At 33.6% G+C, this 27,776-nt stretch overlaps 3 protein-coding genes across 3 annotated transcripts; 1 reads left to right on the top strand and 2 right to left on the bottom strand.

The window, feature by feature from the left end:
- Nucleotides 1-13,057: 13,057 nt before the first annotated feature.
- LOC143614651 (beta-fructofuranosidase, insoluble isoenzyme 1-like) lies at nt 13,058-17,302 on the top strand. The gene is made up of 6 exons (XM_077088026.1): nt 13,058-13,272; nt 15,275-15,283; nt 15,394-16,256; nt 16,356-16,514; nt 16,588-16,844; nt 16,938-17,302. The coding sequence occupies exons 1-6, from the start codon at nt 13,068-13,070 to the stop codon at nt 17,209-17,211; spliced, it is 1,767 nt and encodes a 588-aa protein (XP_076944141.1). The 5' UTR covers nt 13,058-13,067; the 3' UTR covers nt 17,212-17,302.
- Nucleotides 17,303-17,493: 191 nt separating this feature from the next.
- On the bottom strand, nt 17,494-19,209 carry LOC143614656 (fe(2+) transport protein 1-like). Its single transcript, XM_077088030.1, has 3 exons — nt 18,603-19,209; nt 18,267-18,416; nt 17,494-17,837 (listed from the first exon to the last, which is right to left on the bottom strand). The coding sequence occupies exons 1-3, from the start codon at nt 19,206-19,208 to the stop codon at nt 17,532-17,534; spliced, it is 1,062 nt and encodes a 353-aa protein (XP_076944145.1). The 5' UTR covers nt 19,209; the 3' UTR covers nt 17,494-17,531.
- Nucleotides 19,210-21,748: 2,539 nt separating this feature from the next.
- On the bottom strand, nt 21,749-23,119 carry LOC143614652 (ubiquitin-ribosomal protein eL40 fusion protein). Its single transcript, XM_077088027.1, has 5 exons — nt 23,006-23,119; nt 22,834-22,920; nt 22,296-22,398; nt 21,995-22,061; nt 21,749-21,904 (listed from the first exon to the last, which is right to left on the bottom strand). The coding sequence occupies exons 1-5, from the start codon at nt 23,106-23,108 to the stop codon at nt 21,878-21,880; spliced, it is 387 nt and encodes a 128-aa protein (XP_076944142.1). The 5' UTR covers nt 23,109-23,119; the 3' UTR covers nt 21,749-21,877.
- Nucleotides 23,120-27,776: the final 4,657 nt, after the last annotated feature.

Here is a 27,776-nt window from a genome sequence, read left to right as displayed (position 1 = left end):
ATTAAAACATTTATAGGAGATTCGTTGGTAAAAACATGGGTTTCGATAAATTAATTTTATCCTATTGGTTCTTTGATTAAATCCAATTTATGAAATGAGACTTCTCAAATTTTATAACTTTAGTTTGAAATTAAAGAGTTATATTCAGATTTCTATATAACTTTGTACAACATGGCCTATATATATTTAGTCTCCATGAAAGTTTACCAATAAAAAATTTTAAAGGTGTGTGACGTTTGTTAACTACTACAAAACACTAATGTCTATTACGTTTATGTTATTGGTAATTTTATGATATTAACAAAATGTTTGTAACTGTATATATTATCATTTTTTTTATCGTTTTTGTTTTATTATTACCTTGTGTACTACATGTATTTTTGTTTGTTTTTTTATTATATATTTTTTACAAGCCCGTGTATCATACGGGTTCTAACTTCGTTTGTAAATATTTATCTGTTTGTGGTTAATCGATCAAAATAGGATAACGAAAGCGTTATTTTTTATCAAACACGTTTACGTGGATTATTGTTTATTTAGCTTTTTAACTTACTACTGTATTATTATTAGAGAAAATTCCAATTTGCCTCCCTCTGATATATCGGTGGGAGATGAATTAGCCCCTGAAAACGAAATTGCGCATTTTGGACGTCTGTGATATTTGGGCGGGGCAATTTGTGTCTTTCCGTCAGTTGACTGTTGGTATTATAGTAATAATACCAACATATTAAGGGTATTTTAGTAACTTCTTCTAATAAAAAATAAATATAATAATAATAGTAATAATACAATAATAATAATAACAACAACAAAGAAGCAGCAGCATAGCAGATCATCTTCATTATCATCATCAACTCATCTTCATAATAACAACAACAAAGGAGCAACAACAGATCATCATCATCAACAACTCATCTTCATCATCATCAACCTCAAACATAATTGATCCTCAAACCCTAGATTTCATTACTCAAACCCTAGATTTCATCACTCAAACCCTCAAATCTCTCAAATCCCACCACCAATCGTTTCAATAATTCAACCACCGCACCCATAAATCATTCCGATCAAAACCCCTAACCTCCGGCACCACATCGCCGCCACGGCAGTCACCGCCGCCATGGATTCCGGTCATCTCGTTTTTCCGGTCATGTGTCTCTTATTTGGCTGCGCCGAGCCCGGATTTTATTTGGCCGCCGCCGTTGTCCAGGACGACCACGGTGGTGGTGGAGAAGATTGGTTTTCCGGTGAGTGGTGCGTGACATAAGATGATGATGATTATTATTATTATTATTATTATTATTATTATTATTATTATTATTATACCAAACTTAAGAATTGGGGCAGCCATGGATGAAGTTTTGGTTCTCAGATTACTAAAAAAAAATAGGGTTCTTGACGGAAAGATTTGAAAAAGCCCCAAATTTAAAAAATAGGGTTCTTGAGATGAACAAGATGATGAAGATGAAGAAGATTCTGGGTTAGATGATGAAGATGAAGATATAGGGGTAAAATGGTCATTTCAACTTTTTTTGGTTAGTCAACGCCGGTCAACTGACGGGAAGGGCATAGACTGCCCCGCCCAAATATCACAGACGTCCAAAATGCGCAATTTCGTTTTCAGAGGCTAATCCATCTCCCGCCGATATATCACAGGGAGGCAAATTGGAATTTTCTCTTATTATTATTATTATTATTAATGTTAACGTTAGTCATGTTTTTGTCGGTGTTGTCATCATTCTAATCAAAAGTATAATCGGTTACCCCTTGCACCGTCAACAATAACCTTTTTTCGACATCCTTCTAACCAATGTCGAACATCTTCAAGAATAACCAACAGACTCATGCAACACACAACTTTTATCAAAAATATCAACTTTAAATATATTGACAAATCAATTAATATCATCTATAGATTTTTTTGATTAGTGTATAAAGATTATCAATTTAAACAACCAATAGTTGAACTAGTAACATTGTAACAACTTCACTGTTATCACATGCAGAAAACATGTTATGTAGCTTCACATTATTTATGCATGAGATTGTTTATTTCATAAGTACATGTATGTCGAAAACATGTAAGAATCACATAATAAGCTTGTAACTCTTACTTTAAGTGTATTAAGACGGCGGTACGTAACAAACCAGATGCTTACCCAACTGTCTGGTTAAATCATTAATGGCAACGTACAAATGTTTTATGCGATTCTCGCAGTTTTCAATATGTAAATGGTTTTGAAAAGAATGTGTATGTGAAAAGTAATCAATATAACAAAATTTATTTAATTGTGAAAGTTGTAAATTTATATATTACGAAGGGATAAAAGGTAAAATAAAATAACACGAAAAAAATAGGCTGGGCTTATAAATCTTTTGGTGAAAGTGGTTACCGACGAGTATCCTTCGATGATATCAATAACATTTGTTTGAATAATTTGGTTGTCGTGGAACCACAAAGGGACATTAACATAGGGAAAATTTGCTGACGGATTAACAACAATACTTCTCTCGGCGTGGGAATCCAACCCTATCTAGTAGATCATCCCAAAAAAATACTTAAGATGCCTTGAAATGAGTTTTGCGTCAATTGAAAAACAACAAATTAAACTAGGTACAAATTGGGATCTTGGGTAAAAAAATGTAACATCCCGTTTTTCGAGTTTCGGTTAATAAATGAAATGTGAGTTATTATGAGTCGGGCTAGTGTTGGGTAAATGGATATGGGTTATGGACTTGGGTTATGAAAAAAAGAAGGAAGGACCATGGGCTTAAGCCCATGATCCAATATGTCACACCCTCAAAATCCACTAACGGAGTTTTATCCTCAGAGGGTGTGAACTAACAGGATCGGAATCATTAGTTATAATCAAACCATAAGTAAAGTTTTCAAACCATGAAAACTTTTAAGTGTAAATAAGTGCGGAAGCATCAAACCATAAACCGAGAGTTGCGTCATGCAGGACGACTTAAAACCCAATTAATAATAACAGTTTAAAAACGAGTTTGCATAAACAATAGTGTTCAAAGTAATGCATGATCCTATACCGCGCGCCCGCCTTGGCTACCTGAGAATAACATACTAAAAGTGTCAACACGGGGTTGGTGAGTTCACAAGTTTATATAAAATAAAGCGTTTGCGTTTTGCGTTTTGCGTTTTTGCGTTTGAGTTACCAGATAGTGTTAAATCAATTATATATCTATAGGTAGCTAGCCTATAAAGCAAGTATTACTAAGTGTTCGACACCGAAGCTGACTGTTTATTATTTGCCTTACCACCAGGTCTATTCCAACATTGTAATGCGTTAGCCAAGATTACACCCACTCGACCTCCAGTCGAGTTTAGCGTTGGGTGGGGTTTGTCAAACCCAGTAGTACTACTCAACAGTGACTCGCTATTATCCAATACTAAACGGTTCGATGTGTATGAAGGACTTTTGTTGTTTCGTTTGCCACTTAGCCTTTACAAGTGATATATAACTAAATAACAAAATCTAAAAGCGTTTCGGAGTATGAACTCTCCCAAGTGAAAAAGCGTTTAATAGAGTTAAAAAGGGGAACGTGAAACTCACTGTTTGCGAAGAATCCAAAAACGAGTAAACCAAAGGATGCGCGTCACAGAAAAATCCTCACTAGCGTTCTAAAACAACAAATGAGATTTTCTAAGTGTTGGAACTATTATCGAGTCCCTAGACTCGGCACATAATACCTATGCATAAAATTCGTTTCGTGTTTCGTTTGTGAATTGTGTGTGTCTCAACAAACACATTCGTGATACGTTACATGTGTGAACAACTACTTACATATCATGTATTAATATTGTACATTACTAGCAATTATTCCCCATAAGGGCAATTTAGTCATAACATAGCGATTATCTAGCAACAAGCACGTTTCGTGTATTTTCATATAGTTCAGCAGCTAGTTTCATCAAGACAGAATCCTACTTGAAATATTACTATATTCAATAGATCACAACATATCAAATAATTCACCAAAAATCGTCACAAAGACATACATGAGTTAGGTTTCCACAACTATTTTTATTGTATTTTTATTCCACATAATTTACTCACAATGATCAAAACATGACAGTAAACTCACAAAAATCAAAATCATGCGCAACAGAATGTTATTTGTTATTCCCGTTAAATGAAAAATCCAATTAATGCAAGACTAATTGGGTTAGGTTCTTAACGGAACAAGTTAGCTTCCAAAAGTAGAACCAACCCATTTGGTCTTGTAGTTCATGAGATATGATAATTACAAAACAACCTAACAGCAGGTCTCACAATTCAGATTTGCACTTCAGTTTTGTAAAATAATAAAAGTTAACTCTTACTCGTCCAAAAATTACAATTTTGGACTTTATAAAAACTAGACTCAATATAGTACCCTTTAGTGTTAACAACCTCAACCAATTACCACATTAACATTTATTTACAGTTGTCTAAACATAACTTACAATCTGTCCAGTACCAGTTTTGACCTTTAATCACATTTAAATCGTTTGAGCAACCAAAACACCTCCAAATTAGGCGTGGTTGGGTTTTCTGGAAACTAGACTCAGAGTACTACCTTTTAGACTCATAATTAGCTCAGTTTGCTTTTATATTTAACAAGTTACATGTCGTTCAAATTTAACTATCTCTGCTGTCAAAACTCAGCAAGCACAAACAATCGTCTAACATGCATCCTAAGCATACGACATATCTCCAACATGCAATAAACATCATTAAACATAAAAATCAGTAGTAACCCACTAGGGTTTACAAACAATCAATGATTTAACAATCTTTCACCGTTCAAAATCACATATGATCATCCAAATCAATAACCAAAGCATAAACTAACATCATCAAATCCATACAAAGCATAAGAGCACTTAATACATGATTTACAAAGTTAGGGTTTCATGTTTATACCTTAAAAACGCAGAAACAACCAAGAGAAAGGTGAGAGATGCGTAGAAACGAGTGCGGGATACTCCGATTATGAAAAACCAAGCCAAAACCAAGGTGATATGGGTGTGGGTGTGGTTGCCGTCGCAAGAGAGAGGGGATGGGGGGGGGGGCTGCCGATCGGGATTAGAGAGAGGGAGAGAGGAGTTAGGGTTTTGTTATTATTATTATTAAATAATAACATGTTACATCAAGGCCCCTCAACTTCTAATTATTACTTTTCTTGCCCAAAGTAACTTGTTTGCATCTTGAGTTAACGTTTTATACAATATTATCAAATAACACATAAGCCTAACACATAATTATCACATAATTATTGTTTGGATGTTTTTCGTTTATTCACCAATGATTTGCGTCAACTCGTTTGCGATTCGGTGCAATCCCGAAAGACTACATATGTAGTGATTGTCAAGCGTCATTTAAAACTCTATTTTAAATGAAATGAGATGTGCGTTATAGATCAAGTGATCTTAAGTTTGAATTGACGGAGTTTGAGTTAACGGAGTTAACCTGAAATTGACGAGTGTCACACAATAGATAAACCATAATCACCCATTTAATTCCTCATTTACACATATCTCTTACACCACCCAAAACACACACTTAAGCTTTCTCTCTAGCCCTCTCCTTACCTAAGCCGAAACCAAGAAGGAAACCAAGCACCGACCCAAGGTAATCATAGTATGATATTGTATAAACCCAAACCCGTTAGATATAGTCACGAAACGACGAGCCGACACCGTTAAACCATTTAAGTCACGAGATCCGGATGGAATCGGGTATAAACCGAACCTAAGATGAGCTTAGGGATCACCCTAGCTCAGATCTGGATCGAACGGGGCGAAAAACGGTGAAAAACGAGTCAAAACCCGTTTTTCCGGCGACGGGGCCGGAAAGACGGCGCCGAAAAAGATACGAGGTTAAGGGAATGTCAGAGAATGTTCTGACATTCTCTGACCTAACCCTAGTTCGTTAACGGAGGATTAACGAACTAGAGGCAATTCGTCAGCTGATTCGCTAAGGAAAGATTAACGAACTAGCTTTAGTTTGTATCCAATTCGTTAAGGGAAAAAGATAACGAATTACCCTTGATTCGTTATAGTCATTCGTTAACAGAGATAACGAATTAGAAGGTCCAATTCGTTGTATGGACTGGTTCGTTATATGGACTGATTCGTCAAAGGACCAGTTTGTTAGAGGGTTCAATTCGTTACGGGGACCAGTTCGTTATAACGAACCAATTCGTTAAAGAACCAAGTAACGAACTAGAAGTTTTATGAAATGACAAGAACAGTCCCTAGACTTATAAAAGAATGGTTAAATTACAAAGAAGCCCTTGGACTTTTTAAGTTAGCAAATTTAATGATAATTCAAAATTCTAGGAGCTCTGCCCCTTGGCAAATTTAATTATAACGAACCAATTTGGAAAGGCAGCTCGACCCCAGCCAGGGGCTCTGCCCCTTGGACCCTGCTAGGACTGCCGCCCCTAGACCCTGCTGCCAGGGGCGCTGCCCCCCGGACCCCCGTTCGTTTAGGGTTATAATTAGACTAGAAATGCGATATGGATAGTGATAGTAATTAATGCGCGTAATTGTTATACAGTTAGTCGTGCACAACTAAAGAGGGGAATAACCGTAAACGGTGAACGCAACCGCATTGAGGTGAGTTTCTAGCCCCACTTCCTTGTTATGTTGTCGGGGCTGTGTGCATACTCGATGTGATAGTTAATACACTTACCTTAAGTGGTAAGTGTATGCCTTGTATGATTTATGATGATTGCTTGACGGTGCGTGAACGATCTTCGGATATTGCATGTACCGTCAGGTGGTAGTTAAAGATATGATTGATATGTATGATGTAAGATATGATGTATGTATGAATATATATATATATATATATATATGATGTGTGTATAATATATGTATGATATGTTGATGGTACATGAACGCTCTTCGGAGATTGCACGTATTGTCAAGGAAAGTATGTAAGAACAGGTATGGTACAGTTGCATGAAACAAAGGGACAAGACCCTAATAATATATGTGATGGTAGGGACCAGACCCTAATAATATCTGTGATGGTAGGGACCAGACCCTAATAATATCTGTGACCGTAGGGACCAGACCCTTATAATATCTGTGATGTTAGGGACCAGACCCTTATAATATCTGTGAGGTTATAGGGCGAAAGGCTCTTTAATTAGGATGGATAGTTATATATGAAGAGTAAGTATGATTAATGTACACCCCTTCGGGCACGTGTGCAAGTATGAGAACAGATTGTATGTTGTATGATTAACTAGAACTCACTCAGCGTAGCTGACTTTTAGTATGCACGCAGGTGAGTAGATTGAGGCAGCTTGCATAAGAGGAAGCATATGGCATGAACTTGAAGAAGCTGGCATCTCAAGAAATGTTATGTTATTTAAAGACAATGTTTTATGTTCAAATAATTTGAATGTTTGTTAAGACAAGAAAAGATGGTTATGTAGCATAATGGTTTGAATGTTTTAATATTCCGCAAATGTTTTTATTAACTCTGATATTATGAACTGTGTTTATGAGTAAATCCAACGTCCAAAGTATGGCACCGGTAACAGAGCTTTACAAAAAATGCAAGATTAACTTGAGAGTTAAGAACACATCCTAATAACTGATCTCGATTGCAATTTATCTTAGCTAACTTGACAATGTCAATGATAATATTTGAATCTAGTCAATCAAGGGTTGATGAGAGATCAAGCTATCGAATGAGACTAAAGTCGATACAAGAGGATATGTGAAGGAAGCCAAGCTTAGTTAATTGGATATCCTAATTCCCATGATTTAAATTTAACAGGATATTCGACTTATAAATCTAAGAGTGGTCATCGTGTAGGCATAACTAATATAACTTGATATAAATCTTCAAAACTATCAAGTGAGTTTAAACTTAAAACCCTTTCAAGTCCATTTCTATGACAAATCAGTGTCGACTTTGAGGTGGGCAGGGAGTGCGACGGTTTCCGGCTTGATCGTGAAATTTTTCAAAAAAAATTATTTTATATATATGTTTTTTTTAATTTGTATTCTTAATGTTAAAACCTAATTACCCAATTCATTTTAACTTTTTTTTATAAATACATTTTTTGCATGACCTGAATCATAACGGGCATAACCTAATAAACCAATTTAAAAATTTAATTATTTAAATCCAATAAAAGAACACGCTTAGATAATACCCAACTTTTTTCTCGCCTACTGCCAAAGAACTTTAACAATTCTGAGAGACGGCTATTATGTCAACCGGTGACAAAAGTAAGGTTAAACATATTCCTTTTAATGATTTAAGAGCAACTTCGCTATATAAGAATAAAGCACAGTCGCTTCAAATGAAATTATGAACGCCTAATTATTAGTTAAAAGACTATAAATGAGTTTTTGGTTTTTGAATAACAGGGTCAGGGTGTGCTCAGTTAATCCCTTCCCAAATTATATAATTTAAGAAAATATAATCAATTGACTTTTGTTGGAAATAATAATAAAATTTCAATGTAGACTTTTGTTATAAAAAAGCAAATTCGGATACTTTGTAACAACATGATGCGTCGTCATCAAAGCACTTTCTCGTATAAAAACTGTGGAAAACGATCCTAATTTCCTACCGCATTATTCCAGCTTTCATACAAACTGTTACATATTATATGCAGCACGCACCAAAACCTAAAGACCACGAGTTACATTACACTAAAACTTTTTTTAAATTTTCAATTTTGCTTATAAAGTGTTTTATACTTTTCTTGTTTTTATTTTTTTATTGATTTTTATTTTTTCAATTTTGCACCTTGCACATGAGTATCGATCTGCTATAATACGTCTTGGGTCATTTTCTCAAACTGTATGATCCAACTGATTCCATGACCCTTTTTAACCCTAACTATTAAACTCTAATTATTCATAGTTTCAATTTTCAAAGAACCTCAAGGGGCTTGAGTGCTACGCCCATAAGAAATTGAAATAAATATTGATACGAGTTAGGATTTTGAGGTATCATAGAACGTCAAGGGGCTTGAGTGCTACGCCGCTAACGAAGGTCATGCTGCCCGATCATCATGGAAAAATAAAATATTTTGCCGTACTGAATCACCATTGGAAGTTGTTTGGTTTTTGAACGGATGGTAAAATTTACATAAAAATGTTTTCTTAGTAGAAACTAAATGTTGGTAGTAAGTTGCTATTGATCATTAGTGATGACTGAGATTAATTAAAACTTGGTTCAATGGTGGCAAGTATCATTAATTTCAAACTAATCGTCAGCAGTGGTAAGTTACTACGAATCAATATTAACTATGCTTAGTGGTAGCTACGTGCGATAGTAACTAAGGAATACACTAAGAGCAACAATAACTTTTTAATGAGATTTTCCGTGTTATAAATGAACTATAAATCTATAATAATCACCAACTATTGTATTCTTTTATGGAGAGTTGGAACAATTCAACATAATCGTTAATTATGACAGTTACCTACTAATAAATAGAAAATCTTTGGTCTATTGAAAGACACGAAACTAGAATTTAGTTTTTTAGAAAAATAATTCTTGTTGTTTGAAGAATTTTTTTTGTATATCTAATTATAAACTTTTCATAAGCTTAAAATATTTAAATCTGATTGTATTTAAACTTATTATAAAACACAAAACTTACATTCTTGCGTCATCAAAAATTTGACTCACTTTGAATACAAAAAATGATGGCAAAGTCTTATATGGTGTGCAGAGCGGTGAGGGTTCTTTGTTTTATTTTTTTTCAACATTATACAAATATAAACTTTAGGAAAATTTCGAAGATCTCATTCATGATAAACTATTAAACATAAATACATTGTTCTGCTAATTGGATCGGATAAATCCGTTGGACCGGAAATCGGCTACACAACTGGCGTGGTTGAGTCTAAGTGAATCATCCACCTTTTGAACATGTCGATTATTGAGACTACGCCACTACAGTTGAGAACCAAATCGGACCTTCTTTAAAAAAAAAATCATTTTCATTAATTCATGCCTTATATATTGTTTATTGTAGACCACATATCTAGCAAATACTGTAAATCATATCAAAATAAAATAGTTTGGTATTTTATTTTGATTCTTTTATTATTAGAAGAAATGAGGATGGAGTTTTCAACTACAAAAATGAGGATGGAGTTTTCAACTACAAAAATGAGGATGAGAGCATACGAACAACAAAAACCTCATTCGATCAATATCTATTTATGGCAACTAACAAAATGGGGGTGGAGTTTTCAACTTGTCCACTTGACTTTATTTACATGTAAATTGTAAATGAATCAGTTCTCAATTCCGGTAGCCTCAAAAAATAAAATTTTGCACATGAAAGATGACACTACCATTTATATTTTATGGGGTGTTTGGGCCCCATCAAACTTACTATCGCATTTCAAATCAAAATAAAATAGGATGATAACTTGATTGATGTTATAATTATTAAGTAATACACGTTTGTTTATCAATTTATTATAACGATTCCTCCATATTTTTAATGTATTTTATTTGCATATAAAAACATTAAAAAATATCATATTGATCATTCTTTTTCGAACAATTAAAACACCCTTTTATGACTTCAAATCATTAAAACCTACACCTTGTTAAAAATATTTAATTTGCAACCCCTCCCCCCTGTTCTCTTGCTCTTAGCAAACATATATCTATGGGACACCATCAAAATCTAACAATAATCTACTATGAATGCCCTTGAGTTGTCTAAATCATCTATTTTTCTTTTCCATACTACACACAAAATGTCATGCTTTAAACTTTAACATAACATCTTGCCATTTGGAAATCTATACACAAGCAAACTAGCATACTAAATTGGTAAACGGTTGTCACCAGTAAAATGTTGAAAACGCTTGATCTTTGGATGAATAGAAGGAAACATGGAGCATGTTATGTCACTAAATTGTATAACATATGTTTGATACAAGTCAAGCAACAAAATAGTCAAATGAAATTTCATTAACAACCAAATGTTTACTACATCAATTGATTAACAACCATGAGTTTTTTTATAACAATTTCATTAAGCAGAGCTCTCACAAAAATTACATCTACCATATTACTAATATTACTACAATAATATGGGGCGAACCCAGAAAATTTTGTTAATATTACTACAATAATATGGGGCGAACCCAGAAAATTTTGTTACACGAGTCGGAAAACTTTTGGATCGGTATTCAGTTGACTATCGCCATATAAATTTTTTCCTGATCTGGTTCGGCCGTCAGAGTCAAGTCATATTGAAAAAAGCCAATAAAAAATAGCATATAACCAAAAAAATATGTGAAACTTAATTAGAAATATCATAATTAAAATACCATATAGCTAAAGTTGTTTTCTATGGGTTTTCATTTTTTAAAATCTATCCAAAACATAATTTAGTTTAGCATTCACAGGCATTCAGTTTTTGATCATGTTAGGAACCGTGTTGGAACCATTTCCGTGTACTAAACTAGTATATTATCCGGCGCAACGCGCCGAGCGGGTCATAGAAAAAAATAATTCACATGTCAATGATGTAAATAGTAACGAAACTTGTATAAATTCTAACAAGAATTAACATATTAAAACATGTTGCAACGGTAACATCATTGATAATACCACACGTGTTGCGTGGAGAATTCGATCAGTAAAACCAGGACGCTGTAGCGGCGAGTTAACGCAAATTCGGTCGGTCTTTGTTACATTTATTACAGTACTGGACTAAACTGAAAAACAATATGTCAAATTTACATATTTAAAATAAAAAATCCAAAAAGTAGCGGTACTCATATAACGTATTAAAAAATGAACATATTTAAAACAATGTTTATTTGGTCGATAAAACCCCGGCGTTAGTAAATGTTGAGCATTGCAACGGCCAGTCGACTCGTATTTGATCGATACCGGTTACATTCTTAACGGTACCATAATTGAACCTAAAAAGTGAATTCATATAATTAACATATAAAAGAGTAGCAAAAAAGATATACTTAAAACGATGTTTATCCGATCTTTAAACTTGGGTGTTGGTAAAACCCGAGTGTTGAAACTCGGGAGGCGAGTAAATTCGAGAGTTACGATAGCGAGCCGATGATAATTTGGTCAGAAATCTTATGGTATAATCAACGCTGGTAAAATCCAATCTTTGAAACCTAAAAAATAAATTCGCCAAATAAATATTTAAAAAGATTTAAATATAAACAAAAAAAATATATAAAACAATGTTTATTCAATTGATAAAACCCAAACGTTATTGGTCCCGAGCGTTGCGGCGGTGAGCCGATATCATCCGAGCATTGTCAGTCTCGGTCGTTGCAGCGGTTAGTTGACACAAATTCCTTTGGTTTCGGTCACATTCATTACGGTATTGTATAAACAATGTTGGTAAACCTAAGCGTTAATACCCATAAACACGGGCGTTAGTGAAACTCTCGAATTAACATATAGAAAGATTAGCATAAAAAAATATAAATATTTAAAACAACATTTATTCGATCTAAAAACACGGGCGTTAGTGAAACCCGAGCGTTGTCGATCACGGGCATTGCATAGGTCAGTGGTAAAACTCGAGCGTTATCGATTCTGGAAAATTCAGTTAGTTTCGGTTGCGTTCGATATGGTACAAAAACTTAAATATACAAATAAATAAAAAAAGCAAAAAATTTAATACGAACCAATGGTTGCCCCATGTGGTCCAATCGGTGCCTTTGCGGCACCAACACTTTTAATTGTTTGTTCGGAAAACATGGGCGTTGGTGAAACCTGAGCGTTGGTGAAAGATGAGCGTTTTCGGTCGCGGGCGTTGCGGAGGTCAGTGGGTAAAACTCGAGTGTTATTGGTTCTGGACGCTGAGACGGCGAGTTGACTCAAATTCAGTTAGTTTTGATTGGTTCGATACGGTAGAAAACTAATATATATATATAAAAACCAAAATAAATTATCCATTATTTGAAATACAACCTGGCCCAACAAGGCTATAAATTCACAACCCCTCTCAAACTTCCATTCACGGATCTCTCATAGAAAACACACGTTTTGGTGTGTGTTTCATCGTCTGTTTAAATGATGAGGGTTTTTAGTAAACTGTTTTGGGTGGTTGCAGTTGTGGTGTGTTTGTTTCCTTTGTTGAATAATATCAATGGCAGAGGAGGAGTTATGGCTTTTCATAAGACTTATATAGTCAATCATGAACTCATCAGTACAAAGAATGTGAAGCAAGTTTACAGAACTGGATATCACTTTCAACCTAAACAAAACTGGGTTAATGGTAAGATTTCTTTTTCTGTTTATCTTCATATTACTTATACATTAAACTACGTAAAAAAAACCCTAATTCTAGGCTATGCGACTACTCACTATAGACCCCAATTCTCGTCGCTACAGAGTGTCATGTAGACATGTTGTTACTTGTTACCATTGGAGGCAAAAGTATAGACAACACCTATTTATCATGAAAAATCATTTTGTCAATAAAAAGGATCAAAATAATAAATATGGTTTATTCTTTCTCTTATGATATAATGCTAATGTTTATAAATCTTTTATCTAAATTTTTTTTTCTTATTTAAGTTAAACCAATGTGTATATGCAAGTAAAATCAATCCAGTAAGACGGTGTGTATGTTGTGGGAGGCGCCATGGTCACCTCACCACATCGTACTGGCTTGTTAAACCACGCCATGGCCCTCTTCCTCTCTTTCGTTATCTTGATGGTGCCCCAAAGGGCTTAAAAGGAAGGGTCCTTCCCCACTAACAACCAATCAATTTTTTATATATAAAATTTAGTTAACCCTCAACACCCTATGTGGCCGTGACATGGCGCTGAAAAACTTTGCTATATAGTTATAATAGACAACCTAACTATAGGCATTAAAAGTCGTTTATTGCAAGTTCTGATTTTTCTTGTTATTGAATTTCGTTGAATGCATCGATGGACCATCTTAGATGTATAAATGCATGTGTGTGTATATATATATATATATATATGTCTTTGTATGTGGATGGTCTTACATACTTCGCGTCTTGCGAGTGTTTTTTTTAATTAATGTTTTGTGCTTATATGTGTGTGAGAGAGGTTATGAATTAGAAGCACCATAAGTCAAATCAGTCTTTTAATTGTGTCATTATGTGCTAACTAAATTTGAATAATAATATGAAGTAATTTTAAAACCTACTTTTAAGTTTCGGTACGGCAACCCATTTTAGTCATTTACAGTGGATGATATAAAGTCATGATCTGTTTGAAACTTTGAATGCAACTTAAGTTAGTTTCGTAACTATTTTGCATACTTAATTAAAACATTAAGAATTTAAGATTACAAGTAGTATGTATATATTATTGCTATTTATATTGAGGAGAACACCGGTGTAAAAGAATTCGAACTCGGGTAAAGATTGATTCTTGTAAGCCTACCAACCAACCTAACATAATTTTAAGAAAATTATTAAGAAAATTATATTGAATCTATAATCTATATATATGTAACATTATTTAAAAAAAAAGTTATATTGAATATATAATTTCTGATTTGATCTGAAACAAAAAAAAGTCAAAGTCAAAATTTTGAAATGTTTGGCTGATTGCAATACACGTAACTTATACAACGCAGGAACATGTACCTACGTGACATTATTGACCATTCCGTTTTCAAAATTATGTAAATTATTATATAAAAGCTAGATAAATAATTAAATATATCAATAGTTTAGCTGTATGAATAATATTTTTTTTAGTTATTTAAGAAATAGCTGTTTTATATTTGATACTGAAACCAATATAATAATTTATTATAAGTTTAAAATAAAATAACAAATCGTAAAAAGGAGAAAAATGGGCGACCTATCCCTTCTTATGTCATACCCCCACACGCTTTTTGATTTGTATCTAGTTTTTAGCCTAGAATAAATTTTATATGAATTCTCTCAAACTTTAAACACATTTAAGCTTATAATTTTAAGTTATTTGATATATTTACATAAGTTTATTTTATCACTAAAGTATCAATCAAAATCATAAACTAGATTTTATTTTAAATATTTAATCGAATAGACAAGTTGGATATGATTTGAAAAGTTATGAAAACAAATTCATGACAGTTACATGTTCGTTTGAAAACCATTATAAGTTATTTTCATCTATTAGTTTATGCTAGCTATTTCCTTTTCATCAAATCTAATTTGCGATTTCTTTTTGTATTATATATTTTTATATTATGTTACTGATAAATGATTATTCTTTTTTTTTTTGCATGATGTGGCCAACCAATGTAGACCCTAATGGTAAGTTCATTTCTCTAAAATTCATCACCATTTCTTGATTAATTTTAATTTTTTTGATAAATGCTATTTGTTTTAGTAAAATAGCTTATAAATGTTATGTTTTTTGGCAGCTCCTATGTACTATAAAGGATATTACCATTTATTCTATCAATATAACCCAAAGGGTGCAGTTTGGGGTAATATTGTGTGGGCACATTCGGTTTCAAAGGACATGATCAACTGGATTCCGTTAAAACCAGCAATTGAACCGTCGAAGCCTTTTGATAAGTACGGTTGTTGGTCCGGTTCGGCTACAATACTCCCAGGAAACAAACCTGTTATTTTGTACACGGGAATTATTGCCAAAAAGCCCGAACCAGGTTACCAGGTTCAAAACTATGCAATACCAGCAAACTATTCAGACCCGTTACTTAGGGAATGGATCAAGCCTGATAACAATCCGATAGTGAAACCAACTTCTGAGAATGTGTCGGCTTTCCGTGACCCGACAACTGCTTGGTTCAATAACGGTCATTGGAAAATGACCGTGGGCAGTAAGCATAACCAGCGAGGTATTGCTTACTTGTACAGGAGCCGAGATTTTATTAAGTGGACTAAGGCTAAACATACACTTCATGACAAAAAGAATACGGGTATGTGGGAATGCCCTGACTTTTACCCTGTATCGAATAGTGGAACAAACGGTGTGGAAACTTCTGCACTCGAGGGAGGCATTAAACATGTGCTTAAGGTCAGTCTTGATCTGACTCGGTTTGAATATTACACGATTGGGACATATAACACGTTCAAGGATAAATATTACCCTGATAGCACTTCTGTTGACGCTTGGGCTGGTTTAAGATACGATTATGGTAATTTCTATGCGTCAAAGACGTTCTTTGACCCGGCCCAAAATAGGAGGATTCTTTGGGGTTGGGCTAACGAGTCAAGTACCACTGCTGAAGATGTTGCAAAGGGTTGGGCTGGAATTCAGGTAATTAATTAATTACATGTATTGGTAACAATTTTTACATGTTGTATAAAATAGTTTTGTAATGACTACTAACATATGTTTTATAACCATGTATTTTAGTTGATTCCGCGTACGGTGTGGTTGGACCCTAGCGGGAAGCAATTGGTGCAGTGGCCAATTCATGAACTGAAAACCTTAAGAGGTCACAAGGTGCAGAAAACTAATGTGAAGCTCAATAAAGGTGATATTGTTGAGGTCAAAGGAATCACCGCTGCGCAGGTTTGTAATACAAGCATTGCTTATAGTATATTTGATTTGGTCATGTTAATGTGATCCTTGTGATATAATGCAGGCTGATGTGGAAGCAATCTTTACATTTTCGAGTTTGGATGAAGCTGAGACATATGATCCAGAATGGTCTAAATTACCTTCGGAAAATCTTGCATTGGAGATATGTGGTATCATAGGTACTAAACAAGGCGGTTTAGGGCATTTCGGGTTTTTAACTTTGGCATCAAACAAACTCGAAGAGTACACTCCCGTATTCCTTAGAGTTTTCAAGACTCAAGACAATAAGCATAAGATTCTTATGTGCTCCGATGCTAAACCGTAATACTTCTCTCTCACACTCTCTTTGTCGTCTATAGCTAAAAATGTTATCATAAATTATTTCCTTAACTGGCTTTCACATTTGCTGTACAGTTCATCATTGAACAAGGCTACGTATAGACCATCGTTTGCAGGCTTTGTGGACGTTGATCTATCGAAAAAGAAGCTAGCTCTTAAGAGTTTGATCGATCACTCGGTTGTAGAAAGCTTTGGAGAGGGTGGAAAGACAGTTATAACTTCGAGGGTTTATCCAACACTAGCAGTGGACGAACATGCGCATTTGTATCTATTTAACAACGGTACTGAGACGATAACTGTTGAGAGACTCGATGCTTGGTCGATGAAGAATCCTTGCTACATGAATTAAACCAAGTTTAATTACTGAAGAACTTCATTACTAACTATTTCACAGCGTGTTATTTTATTCGGGATTGATTAGATTCTTAGTAATTTGTTCTGAACTTTACTAGTTAAAAATAATATTTACTCTTTTCTCCTTTTAATGTTCTTATATTTAAATTTAGTTGGTTGCTTGTCAAATATCATCAATATTATATGTATGGTTAACTTGTGTATGTAGACACCAATTACTCTATAAATTGAATTAACTAAAAGAACTAACATCATACATCCTCTAATAAAGAATTACAGATAAACACTGCAAACCTTGAGTACAAAACTGTTAATTTATGCCCAAATTGCCATCACTGACATGCCTCCTGCACCTAGAATTACTGCAACATATGAAATTGTTTGCAGTTTCATATCATCTTGAAGCTTTTCCCCCATGAAATCCGATGCCAGCAAATCCACCAGCGCCATGTAGTTCAGCAGCCCTGCAGACACTGCGTTTAGCACTCCGACCACTATCAATGCTGTTGGACTATTTTCCCGGTACACATTCGACAGGCCGATCCCAAGTGCTATCCCAAATGGAGTTGTCACCGAGAAGAAAAACACCATGATCGCCTTCATCTTCTTCTCGTAGTTTGCCTATAATCATCAAGTTATATAAATGAATCACATAATGATTTTGTTTCAATTCAAATGGTTGAATCATTGGATATTAAGGTGGTTTATAGACATGGAAATTAATTACTTTTATGCACTTTTTGATGGTTCTATAAATGGAGAGTTCGTTACATTTATGAACGAACTCAAGAGAAATCAGACAACGTTTTTTTAGTTTGTTGGTGACTGGTGTGGCAATCGAACTTGGTTGTGTTTCCATGTCAACCAGTCACCAGCAATCTTAAATAAACATCGTCACATTTACGTTGAGTTCGCTATATTAGCGACCTGCCTATTTATGCAACTTCCAAACAATGCCTAAAAATACTTTTGCCATATCTCCAAGCCACCTAAAAGTCCAAAAACTTATTACAAAATTAATACAATATAATAGGAGAAACAAAACCCTACTTGAAGAATGCATCCACCAAGACCCATTCCTTCAAAGAACTGATGGAAGCATAGAGCAGCCACAAGAGGTCTAATGGTGCACACATTGTCCGATGCCCCCATCGATAATCCGATCACAACCGAATGTACAACTATGCCCAGCTCCAAAACCTGCATTTTGAAGCCTATAATTATTATTACACAAATAGTTTACTTTTATTGGTAACCATGAGCAACTGTCAATACTCTGCTAACTAACGGGATCAATAATGGTTATAAGAAACCGGTGCATATATGAAAACAAGATTCGAAACCAAAACCTCTAATAAGATGTATATTAATTTTAGGTATATATACCTGAGCAACTACCCGGTACCGCCTCAATTGTGCTTGTGGATTATCAACCTCAGACGAACCATGACCGTGGCAATGACCCGAGGTTTTCTTTTCTGGATCCTGGCCTTTGTTTCCCTGATTAGGTGTTTTACATTTCTTGTACCAGCTCATGGCATAGGAATCCACCATTAATGTGAAAACAGCCGAAAACATCGCGATAAATGTCGTGAACGGGAACTTTTTCCATGGGGTTTCAGGTAAGCATTTGGACGTCAAACAATTAAACGAGTCAGGTAACACGTGCATGTAACCCGTTGCAAGGATCACACCTGAAGCGAACGCTTTAATTAACACAAAGAGCTTCGTATCGGGTTGTAAAGTGGGTACAGACTGCGAAAGTATGGGTAGAGACACGCCTAGCATACTAGTGACAAGAATTGCGGCAATGGCAATGAGTTTAAGCTTTAAGGATCGGGTTTTGTTGTGACATGGATCACCGGTGGACTTCTGGCATTCGTTCGGGACGGTGTTGGGTGGTTGTCGGGCGGGATCGGCGCCAAGAGACCGCGGTGTGATGGTGGAGAAGAGGAGAAGTGAAAGGATGATGAAGAAATGGAGTTTGGCCATAAGTAATAATATTGTGTTAAACTGTTAATAGTAATATTGTATATTAATTGTACGAAACTCTATGGTACATGGTAAAGATTTATAGTAGGATTTGTTGAGTGATTGAGATATTTAAGGAGCAAAGGGTTAACGTTGTTACTGACTTGCTGGTTGTTGGAAGGGTAAATTGGGAAAAGGATGGGAATTTGTCAAGGTTTTACATGGCGTGTGCATGGCTTGGGTTAGAGTGTTTATGGATGCGGATAGGTTATTTACTGGAGCTGACGTGGCATTATTTTGTATATAGTGAGTTACTAATTTTCAAGCACAAAATCCACGTCATTGGTTTGCAAAACCTCCTACACATGTATATAATCGTAATACATATATTATAGTTCCTTTCGACTAGCAATAATAATAAATAACGGCATTCCATGATATTCTATAGTGTCAAGTTTGTCCGATGATAAAGTAAGATATTAAGATACGGTCAACATAGAAAGTTACGATTGCAATTGTCAGAGGGTTAGTAAGTTTTTACTTTTGTTTTATCGATAATTATCTTAGATGACAAGTATCTCTTTTCGTTTGATGTAATTTTCTAATAGCATGTTACTACTAGAAACAAAGTTTACCGGTTAACAAGTAACAACCACCCACTATATTGGTGATCATGGTCTAATAATTGATCGTCTCAAAACCCCAAATCGTCCCATGTATAAACCCAAAAACCAAATCGTCCCATATATAAACCCAATAATGTAAATAGTAAGATCTACAAAAGCAACCAAAAAGTGAAGATCAGTGAATACCTGACCTCACCTTATACAAACAATCACCACTATTACCACCAATAATAGAAAATCCTAAAACCTAAGATCCAAACATATATGAACGTACCTAATTACAAACATTATTTACATGTTAAAAAATGAGACAAACCTATTTACATGTCAAACTTAAAGCTAAATCGATCCAGTTGCTCATACAAGCCTCATATATACAAGCCCTTGAACTATCCAAAAAATCTCTCAAAATAACACTAAACATGTTTAACAAGAATTAAACAACCACCATAAAGAAACTAGTCAATTTTAGTTTAGACTAAACATAAACATTATTTGGGAACGAATATTTTTAATAATCACATTGATAATTGATGTACGGTTTTTGATACGATAATGCGCACTTACAACACTTATTCTAATTCGAAATTTTTACATATGCATGACACACTTTCGTACTGCTCTTATATTGGTTGATGACTCGAATGCACAACTTTAACAGATTTGTGCATGTGCACTACTACTCTTAACACATTATTATACAACTTTTAAAGCTTTCAAATTTCAAGTACGCCTTTAACACACTCAAGATCAATTTGATGTATTTTCAACATTGATATAGTAAAACACACATTTATGTACTTCCAACTTAAAGTTTAACCTAATAAGCTACGAATTTAATAGTAGCTATGGCATATGCACTGTTTTAGCATACTATTTGAAACTATTATACACTAATTCACATATGTTTTGTTATGTTTTCAGCAATGATCATACACAACTTTAATTCGAAAAAGCACATGTTAGCAATTTATAATTTGTGCCCCATAAAGTTAGATTTCAAAACTGAGAAAATCAAAGTAAACTACACGAATGATCCTTATTATAAGGTATGATACTATGATTGTGATTTTGATTCTTACTACTCAAAATTTACATACATTTATTTGCCTTTTGACTATGATCAAGCGTGCTATTCAAAATTTACATTCACGTTCTCACCTTCAATTCATTTATGACAGGTTTGATCTAAAAAAGTAGACATTTTATTTACAATAATTTTTTTTAATGAAAGGCCTTATAGTAAGAACTCACCCACCACCATTGTCCTCTTCTCTGTGTATTAAGGAATGACCCATACTATTGTAGCGTTGGGGCTTGATCATGAGAGAAGAAATTGCAAGACTCATTTCCACTCAAGAAATAGTGGTCTATTTTCAGGAAGGAAGTGAGGTGGTAAAGTTTTCTAGGCATCCAGGAAGATCCTTAACTTTTGTTTCCTACAATATGTTGGTCTATGATTGTTTATACTGAGGAACCTTTCTTAGGGTCAGAACACGAAAATGTTTTAGTTCAACTGGATCGGATATGAATAATCTCATCTTGGCTGATTTTATTTGGTAAAGGCGATTCAGAAGAAACTTAAAGTTAACCATTAACAAGGTTAATATTTACGCAACAATACAAATGTCAACTATAATTAGAATCCTCAACTTCATCAAAACATCTAAATTTAGTCTAATGCAAATTCGCCTCTTTTGCCAACTTTAAATTTAGTCGCTTATCTGGTTGACTACCATGGAGATAACATCAGGTTGCAATGTAGTGAGACACAATCTCTGATAAATATAAATGTCATTTGACTATCGATTAAACCTTAAGATGATACATTAAATTACCCTAAGGCCGCTCAAAACCGAGACAAAGAATAATTTAGAAACATTTGAGCTAGAAAAGTAACTCTTAAGTCTTTCACTACAAACATCACAAAGTAACTCAAACCCAGCTGCTACTTTGATTAAATTATCAAAACAAATTATCCATAGGTACTTCGACAACAAAACATGACAAAATGATGCATACTGAACTTCTAAAATGGACCAGAAAAATTGCATTCCTAGGTCTTCACTTAATCTTCTTCTTTGGCCTTAGCTGCAACACATTAACAAACAATAATAATGAAATTAGCGCCTCAAACTCCCGATTTAAACAAGTGCGCATTAATTAAAATGAAGTGATTACTTGGTTGCTATGGCCACACTTCTTCTTCCTGCAGTTTACAGCCCTTGGGTGCAAACGAGCATAGCACCTAACCACACAAAACAAATAATAATTTTAAAACAAACACATAATACATAAAAATAAATGAAATTCAAATATGCAAAAACTATTTGACCAAGATTCAGCCACAAACAACACCGAAGTTCATGTGAAGCTAAAAATTTACAGATTCGGAATCAAATTTGATAAAAGAAAAATCAAATGAAATACAATTCTGCATCAAATAAACACAAAAGCATAAAGATCGGTTAAAATAACTCACTTGCGGCAAATGGTCTTGTCTTGGTTGTACTTCCTAGCCAAAGCCATCAAAGAAGGTTCAATGATTCCTCCCCTTAACCTCAAAACCAAATGAAGAGTCGATTCTGAAACAAAAACAAAACAACTAACAATAAGCATTATAATAAACCAAATAAAAATTAATTCACAAAAACAAAACATCATTCAACCTAACTTTCTTAAAAGCTTATCATGCAATTCAAGTAAAACCAATATTCAATGTTTTTTTATTAATAACATAAAATGATGAACTGAAATATGGTAAGCTTAATAACAGTCTAACACCAGTCATAATCAAACAATTGGTAACTTAACATAGAATCAAATGATCCCAAAGTCCTGAACTAATTGTCAAATCATCGATTAACTACATAATAAACAACAAATTTCAATTCATAACTCTAATCAACAAGACGTCCAATATTATAGATCAATTACAAAGTCAAAAAATTATAACACAATTAATAAAAACAGCATATAAGTTCCTAATCAGCTATTTTTATAAAACTAAAAGCACAGACCTTTCTGGATGTTGTAATCAGCAAGAGTTCGGCCGTCTTCAAGCTGCTTTCCGGCAAAGATCAACCGCTGCTGGTCCGGTGGGATACCTATATCATACTCACACATACAAAATGTTATAATCATTTTATATGCCATGAAAAACAAAGAATTGTTTTGAAATATGATTGATACCTTCCTTGTCTTGAATCTTGGCCTTGACATTGTCGATGGTATCACTGCTCTCAACCTCGAGGGTTATCGTCTTCCCAGTTAGGGTTTTCACGAAGATCTGCATCTTTGCTTCTCTATGGCTCTATGTGAGGCCGATGATCGAAGAAGAATATATTATATATTCTGCCTTTTACGATTAGGGTTCCGAGGTGTGTTGTTTTTGGCCCATTGTATATTTAGGCCTAGCTTTGCTTTATTTCGCTATTTTAGGCCCAACTTAATACACCATGTTACAGCTGGGTATTAGAAAAACTTGGGTTTAGGTATTGGAAAATCAGGTATTAGCAATACCCGGGTCAGGTTTGGGTTCGGGAATTGTCTCTAAAAATCATACTCTATGTATCGGGTTCGGGTCAGGTATAGAACCGGGTATTTGAATACCCTATTTTCGGGTATTGAAAAAAAACCCATATTTTTGGGTTTTTTCGGGTATTTTTCAAGGTGTTTTTCGGGTATAGATAAGATTTTTTAGGGGTTGCACTTTTTAGGGTATTTTTCAGGTATTTTCCAGCTATTTTTCGGGTAAAGATCAAGTATTTGAAAAACCCGGTTCCAGGTATGGAACCGATACGGGTTTTCGTGTACTACCGGGTACAAATCGGATCCGGTTTGGGTATGGGTTTTGGTATTTAAATGCATACCCTATTCATACGATACGGGTAGGTCGGGTACGGGTTCGGGTATTAAAAACCCATATATAAAAAAATCGGTTAAGGGTTCTGTTTTTTTTGCACCTCTGCCCCATGTCACTAAAATTAAATGCATGATCTACTTTTAACAAATTTTGTTAAACATGTAAACGAATCGAACGTTCAGTTAATTGTTTGTAAACTTTTTGACGGGAATTTCATTCATTTAATAAACGAACGCACTTGAACAAAAAGATTGTGCTCGTTTAACTAAAATAACGAACGTAAACACATATTTAGTTCATTCATTTATGTTCGTTTGCTTATGTCATTTTTTTGACTTTATTCAATGTTTTATATTTGTTCCTTTGTGTTCATTTAAGTGTGTTCGCATATGTTTGTTTATATTAGTTTACATTTGTTCATAATTTATCTTTCTTCAATTATGTCCATTTATGTATGTGATCTGTTCGTTTAGATTTTAAATGAACGAATACAAACAAACACGAATGTGTTCATTTTTTAAACAAACAAAAATGAACAAAAATATATTTCTGACTAAGTGTTCAAGTTCTTTAAAGTTAAATAAATGAACGTGAACATTCTCCTATTCGTGTTTGTTCAGTTTTTTTCCATGCTTGCATTTTGTAGCAATTTGAATTTTGCTATGACTTACTGAGTTTCTATGTGACATTCGTCATTTTCAAAACGCAAAAACCCGACTCGTTTTAAATTTTGTTATACTTCGGATCCTTTAAAAGAATGTCCTTCATGTCATAATCATGTCCCATACTTCTAGTGTTGTTTTAATATCTTTAACGGTGTTTAATTCATTTATTTTATGCTCGAAACCACCCCAAACCAAAGTACAAAGACCATTTTTATAACATCCTGACTAAAGCGGAAACGCCTGAGTGTGAGGTACAAATTGCTCAAAACAAATGTGACACCATTAAGTGGGCATTATTATCATTAACTCAATTAAATCACAAATACACAAGTGTTCTAGTAAACAAATACAATGGGAGGAAATAAAACAAACATCAACTTTGTCTATTATTTGAATATCCTAATTCTAGTGTCTTCACCAATTCATTCTTTAATAAGTGTACTCGTAACATGCATACAAAATAAAGTCAACTATTTGAATAGTTGGTGAGTTCACACAAGTTTGATATAATACATAAAAAATACAATTCCATGAAACTTAGTGTAGTAATAGCACAAACAATGTCTTTTTCAATTGTGCTTCTTGATTAGTACTAATACCTATTGTGTTGTTTGTTTCAGTTGATTTATGGTTTGAAATTTTACTTGGTTTACCTTTAAAGCCTCTGAAGATGTTTATCATAAACACTACCTAATGGCCCCAACATAGGTAACTCAATAAAAATGACACATCTTTAATAATGAAATTACTTATGAAAGTTGTAGAACCTGAAATTTTGAATACCTTTCATTTGCTCACTACAAAACCAGTTGTTTATTTGGTAAAGGTCTTTCTTATAAGTACCTTTAAAATATCTTGAAACTTGGAGTTTTTATTCATGTAAACTCGGGGAGTTTTTAAAATTTTTTGAATTTTTCAAGTAATGGTCCTATTTTTAAACATTTTTCGTTCATAATCGTCTATATACCTAATTTTTGAACATGATGATATTCATTTTTTTTTTGTAATTTTCAATTTTCGCCTTGCATTATGCATATGTTTGTTAATAAAGTAATACTTTGGTTTGCAAAATGCATTATGTATAATTTAGTCACTGTATAACATCATAATTCATAATTAAGTTGTCTTAATGCAATTTGCAGCTGTCAGTTTGCTTACCGTGTTAAATTCGTATCAATGTCTAAGTTTACCCAACAAGAAGTTGAAGCCCTTCAAGAAGATGGTAATCAGGTACAACTACCACCTAATTTTCTTTTGCGGTTACAAATTTGTTTATTATATCATAATATGTATACTTATCCAGCGTGCAATGTCACACCCCAATCTAAGGCGGAAATGCCGGGGTGTGAGCTGATTGCTCACAGCTCTCAAGGTACTATCATGAAACTAATATGACAATAACTAATTAATTTATCTAATAACAAACAACATTTAAGTACCTCAATTATAAAGAAATTACAAAACAAGATCATATAATTATTGAATAAGTTTTAATCCTAATAGTCTTCGTTATGTGTTCTTCACCTTGATAAACAATCCAATAGTAACCTGCAAATGCGTACAAAATATATAGGTTTGTCAACAACACATGTTGAGTGAGTAGATCACCATTTTGAGAATACAAAAATAATGAGTTATAATAATGAGTATAATAACATATAATCAAATGCAAAACTGTTATTATGTTAGTATAAACAATCAAAACAAATGAGCAAGTAATAAGTGTCGGTAAAACCATTGTCATGCGGCGGACGTTGGCTACTACGACGGTCGTATGATCATACTATTATATTATTATGATGGACCTCTTCGAATGTGGTAAATAAACAATGAGCAAGTAAGCAAATAAACATGTAGCATATAAGCATTTAATTGATACACACACAAAGATCACATTTTGCTATTGAGAAAAATATATAAAATGTAGTTGGATTATAGGTACGCATAAGTTCCTAAAAGATTTAAACGAGGTAAAACAGGGGAGTGATTACTCACCTTAGTAAATAAGTAACGGTAAATGAATACGATAGCAAACAAGAGTCACGCTCTTCGGGAAAATACCAACGAGAAATCCTATTTACAATAATTGAGGAAATAAATAAGAATCTAAAAACTAGATATAGACTTGGTAATTGATGGTTGAGTGTGTTCTTACGAAAATTAAATATTACATTAATTCATTATCAATTTTATTATCACTTTTATTTATCAAAGGTTTATAGAAAAATAACATATTTTAATTATATAAAATTATAATTATAAGTAAAATACTTAAATAAATATTTATAAATTTTGGAAACATTATATAAAGGGGTTTGCTTTAAATGGTTATTTTAAACTAAAGATACGTTTAATGTATATACATATGTTTTTATTATTAATAAAGATATCTTTTATATTAATATTGTAAATAATAAAGGATAAATAATTAATAATAATATTTATATAAACTATGATCTTTTATAAAATACTTAAACTATATTTTTAATAAGTTAATTAAGAAGATTATATTAAATATATGTTTTAGATTAAAACATTATTATACATTCACATACACACACACACACACACACACAGAGAGGGCTAGCATAACGTGTATATTCGTACACGATAAGACACGAACATAAAATGTGTATACATGTACCTGACACGAAAACTTATCGTGTACTCGTATCCCAAACTCGAACACGAACATGTTACTACCTGGTATACACGATAAAACACGATAAGAGCTGGTTAGAAACACATATTTAACAACCTGATTAGCGAAACAAAAGTCGGAGAGAGAATGTTCGTGAGTGGTGAAGGCTGAGAAACAGGGAGTGCAAATGTTTTAGGAATTTAGAGTTTAGGATAACTTATAATTATAAATATATATTTAATTATAAACATTTATCAGGTACTTAACATATACTTAACAGGTAAATATGTATTATACCTGTTTAGACACGAAAATTAACAAGTAAATTCGAGTCTGCCTGTTAAGTACACGAAACATGTTAAGGCCTTACCTGTTACCTGTTAAAGTCATGTATGTACGTGTCGTGTATTCGTGTCTCGTGTATAAATTGTCAACCCTACACACACACACATATGGTTTTAGCAATGATTCGAAAAAAATGACTAGTTTGTATGTCGGTTTTTCATAAAATATTGATTATGATTGATTTTTTTATAATATTAATTAGTGATTTAAATGATTAGATATATGAATATTTTAACATTAATGATTTAATACAAAACACAAATTAAAAACGAAAACTGTCATGACCGGGACTCGAACCCGCGCCAATGGCCGGCTCAAGAGGAACGAACACACACACCCAGCAAACTGAGCTGGGTGTGCCAGTTGGTTAGAATCAGAAACAAAATAATATAAACATATAGACAAACACACTAGTCCATATGACGAACCCTAACAAGATTAATCAGC

Source organism: Bidens hawaiensis, unplaced genomic scaffold, assembly GCF_021521415.1.
Source record: "Bidens hawaiensis isolate Kalapana, Puna unplaced genomic scaffold, B.hawaiensis_p1.1 tig00040655_1, whole genome shotgun sequence".
Classification (NCBI taxonomy): domain Eukaryota; kingdom Viridiplantae; phylum Streptophyta; class Magnoliopsida; order Asterales; family Asteraceae; genus Bidens; species Bidens hawaiensis.
The sequence above is the reverse complement of the archived record's forward strand: the minus strand, read 5'-3'. Positions and strand labels throughout refer to the sequence as shown.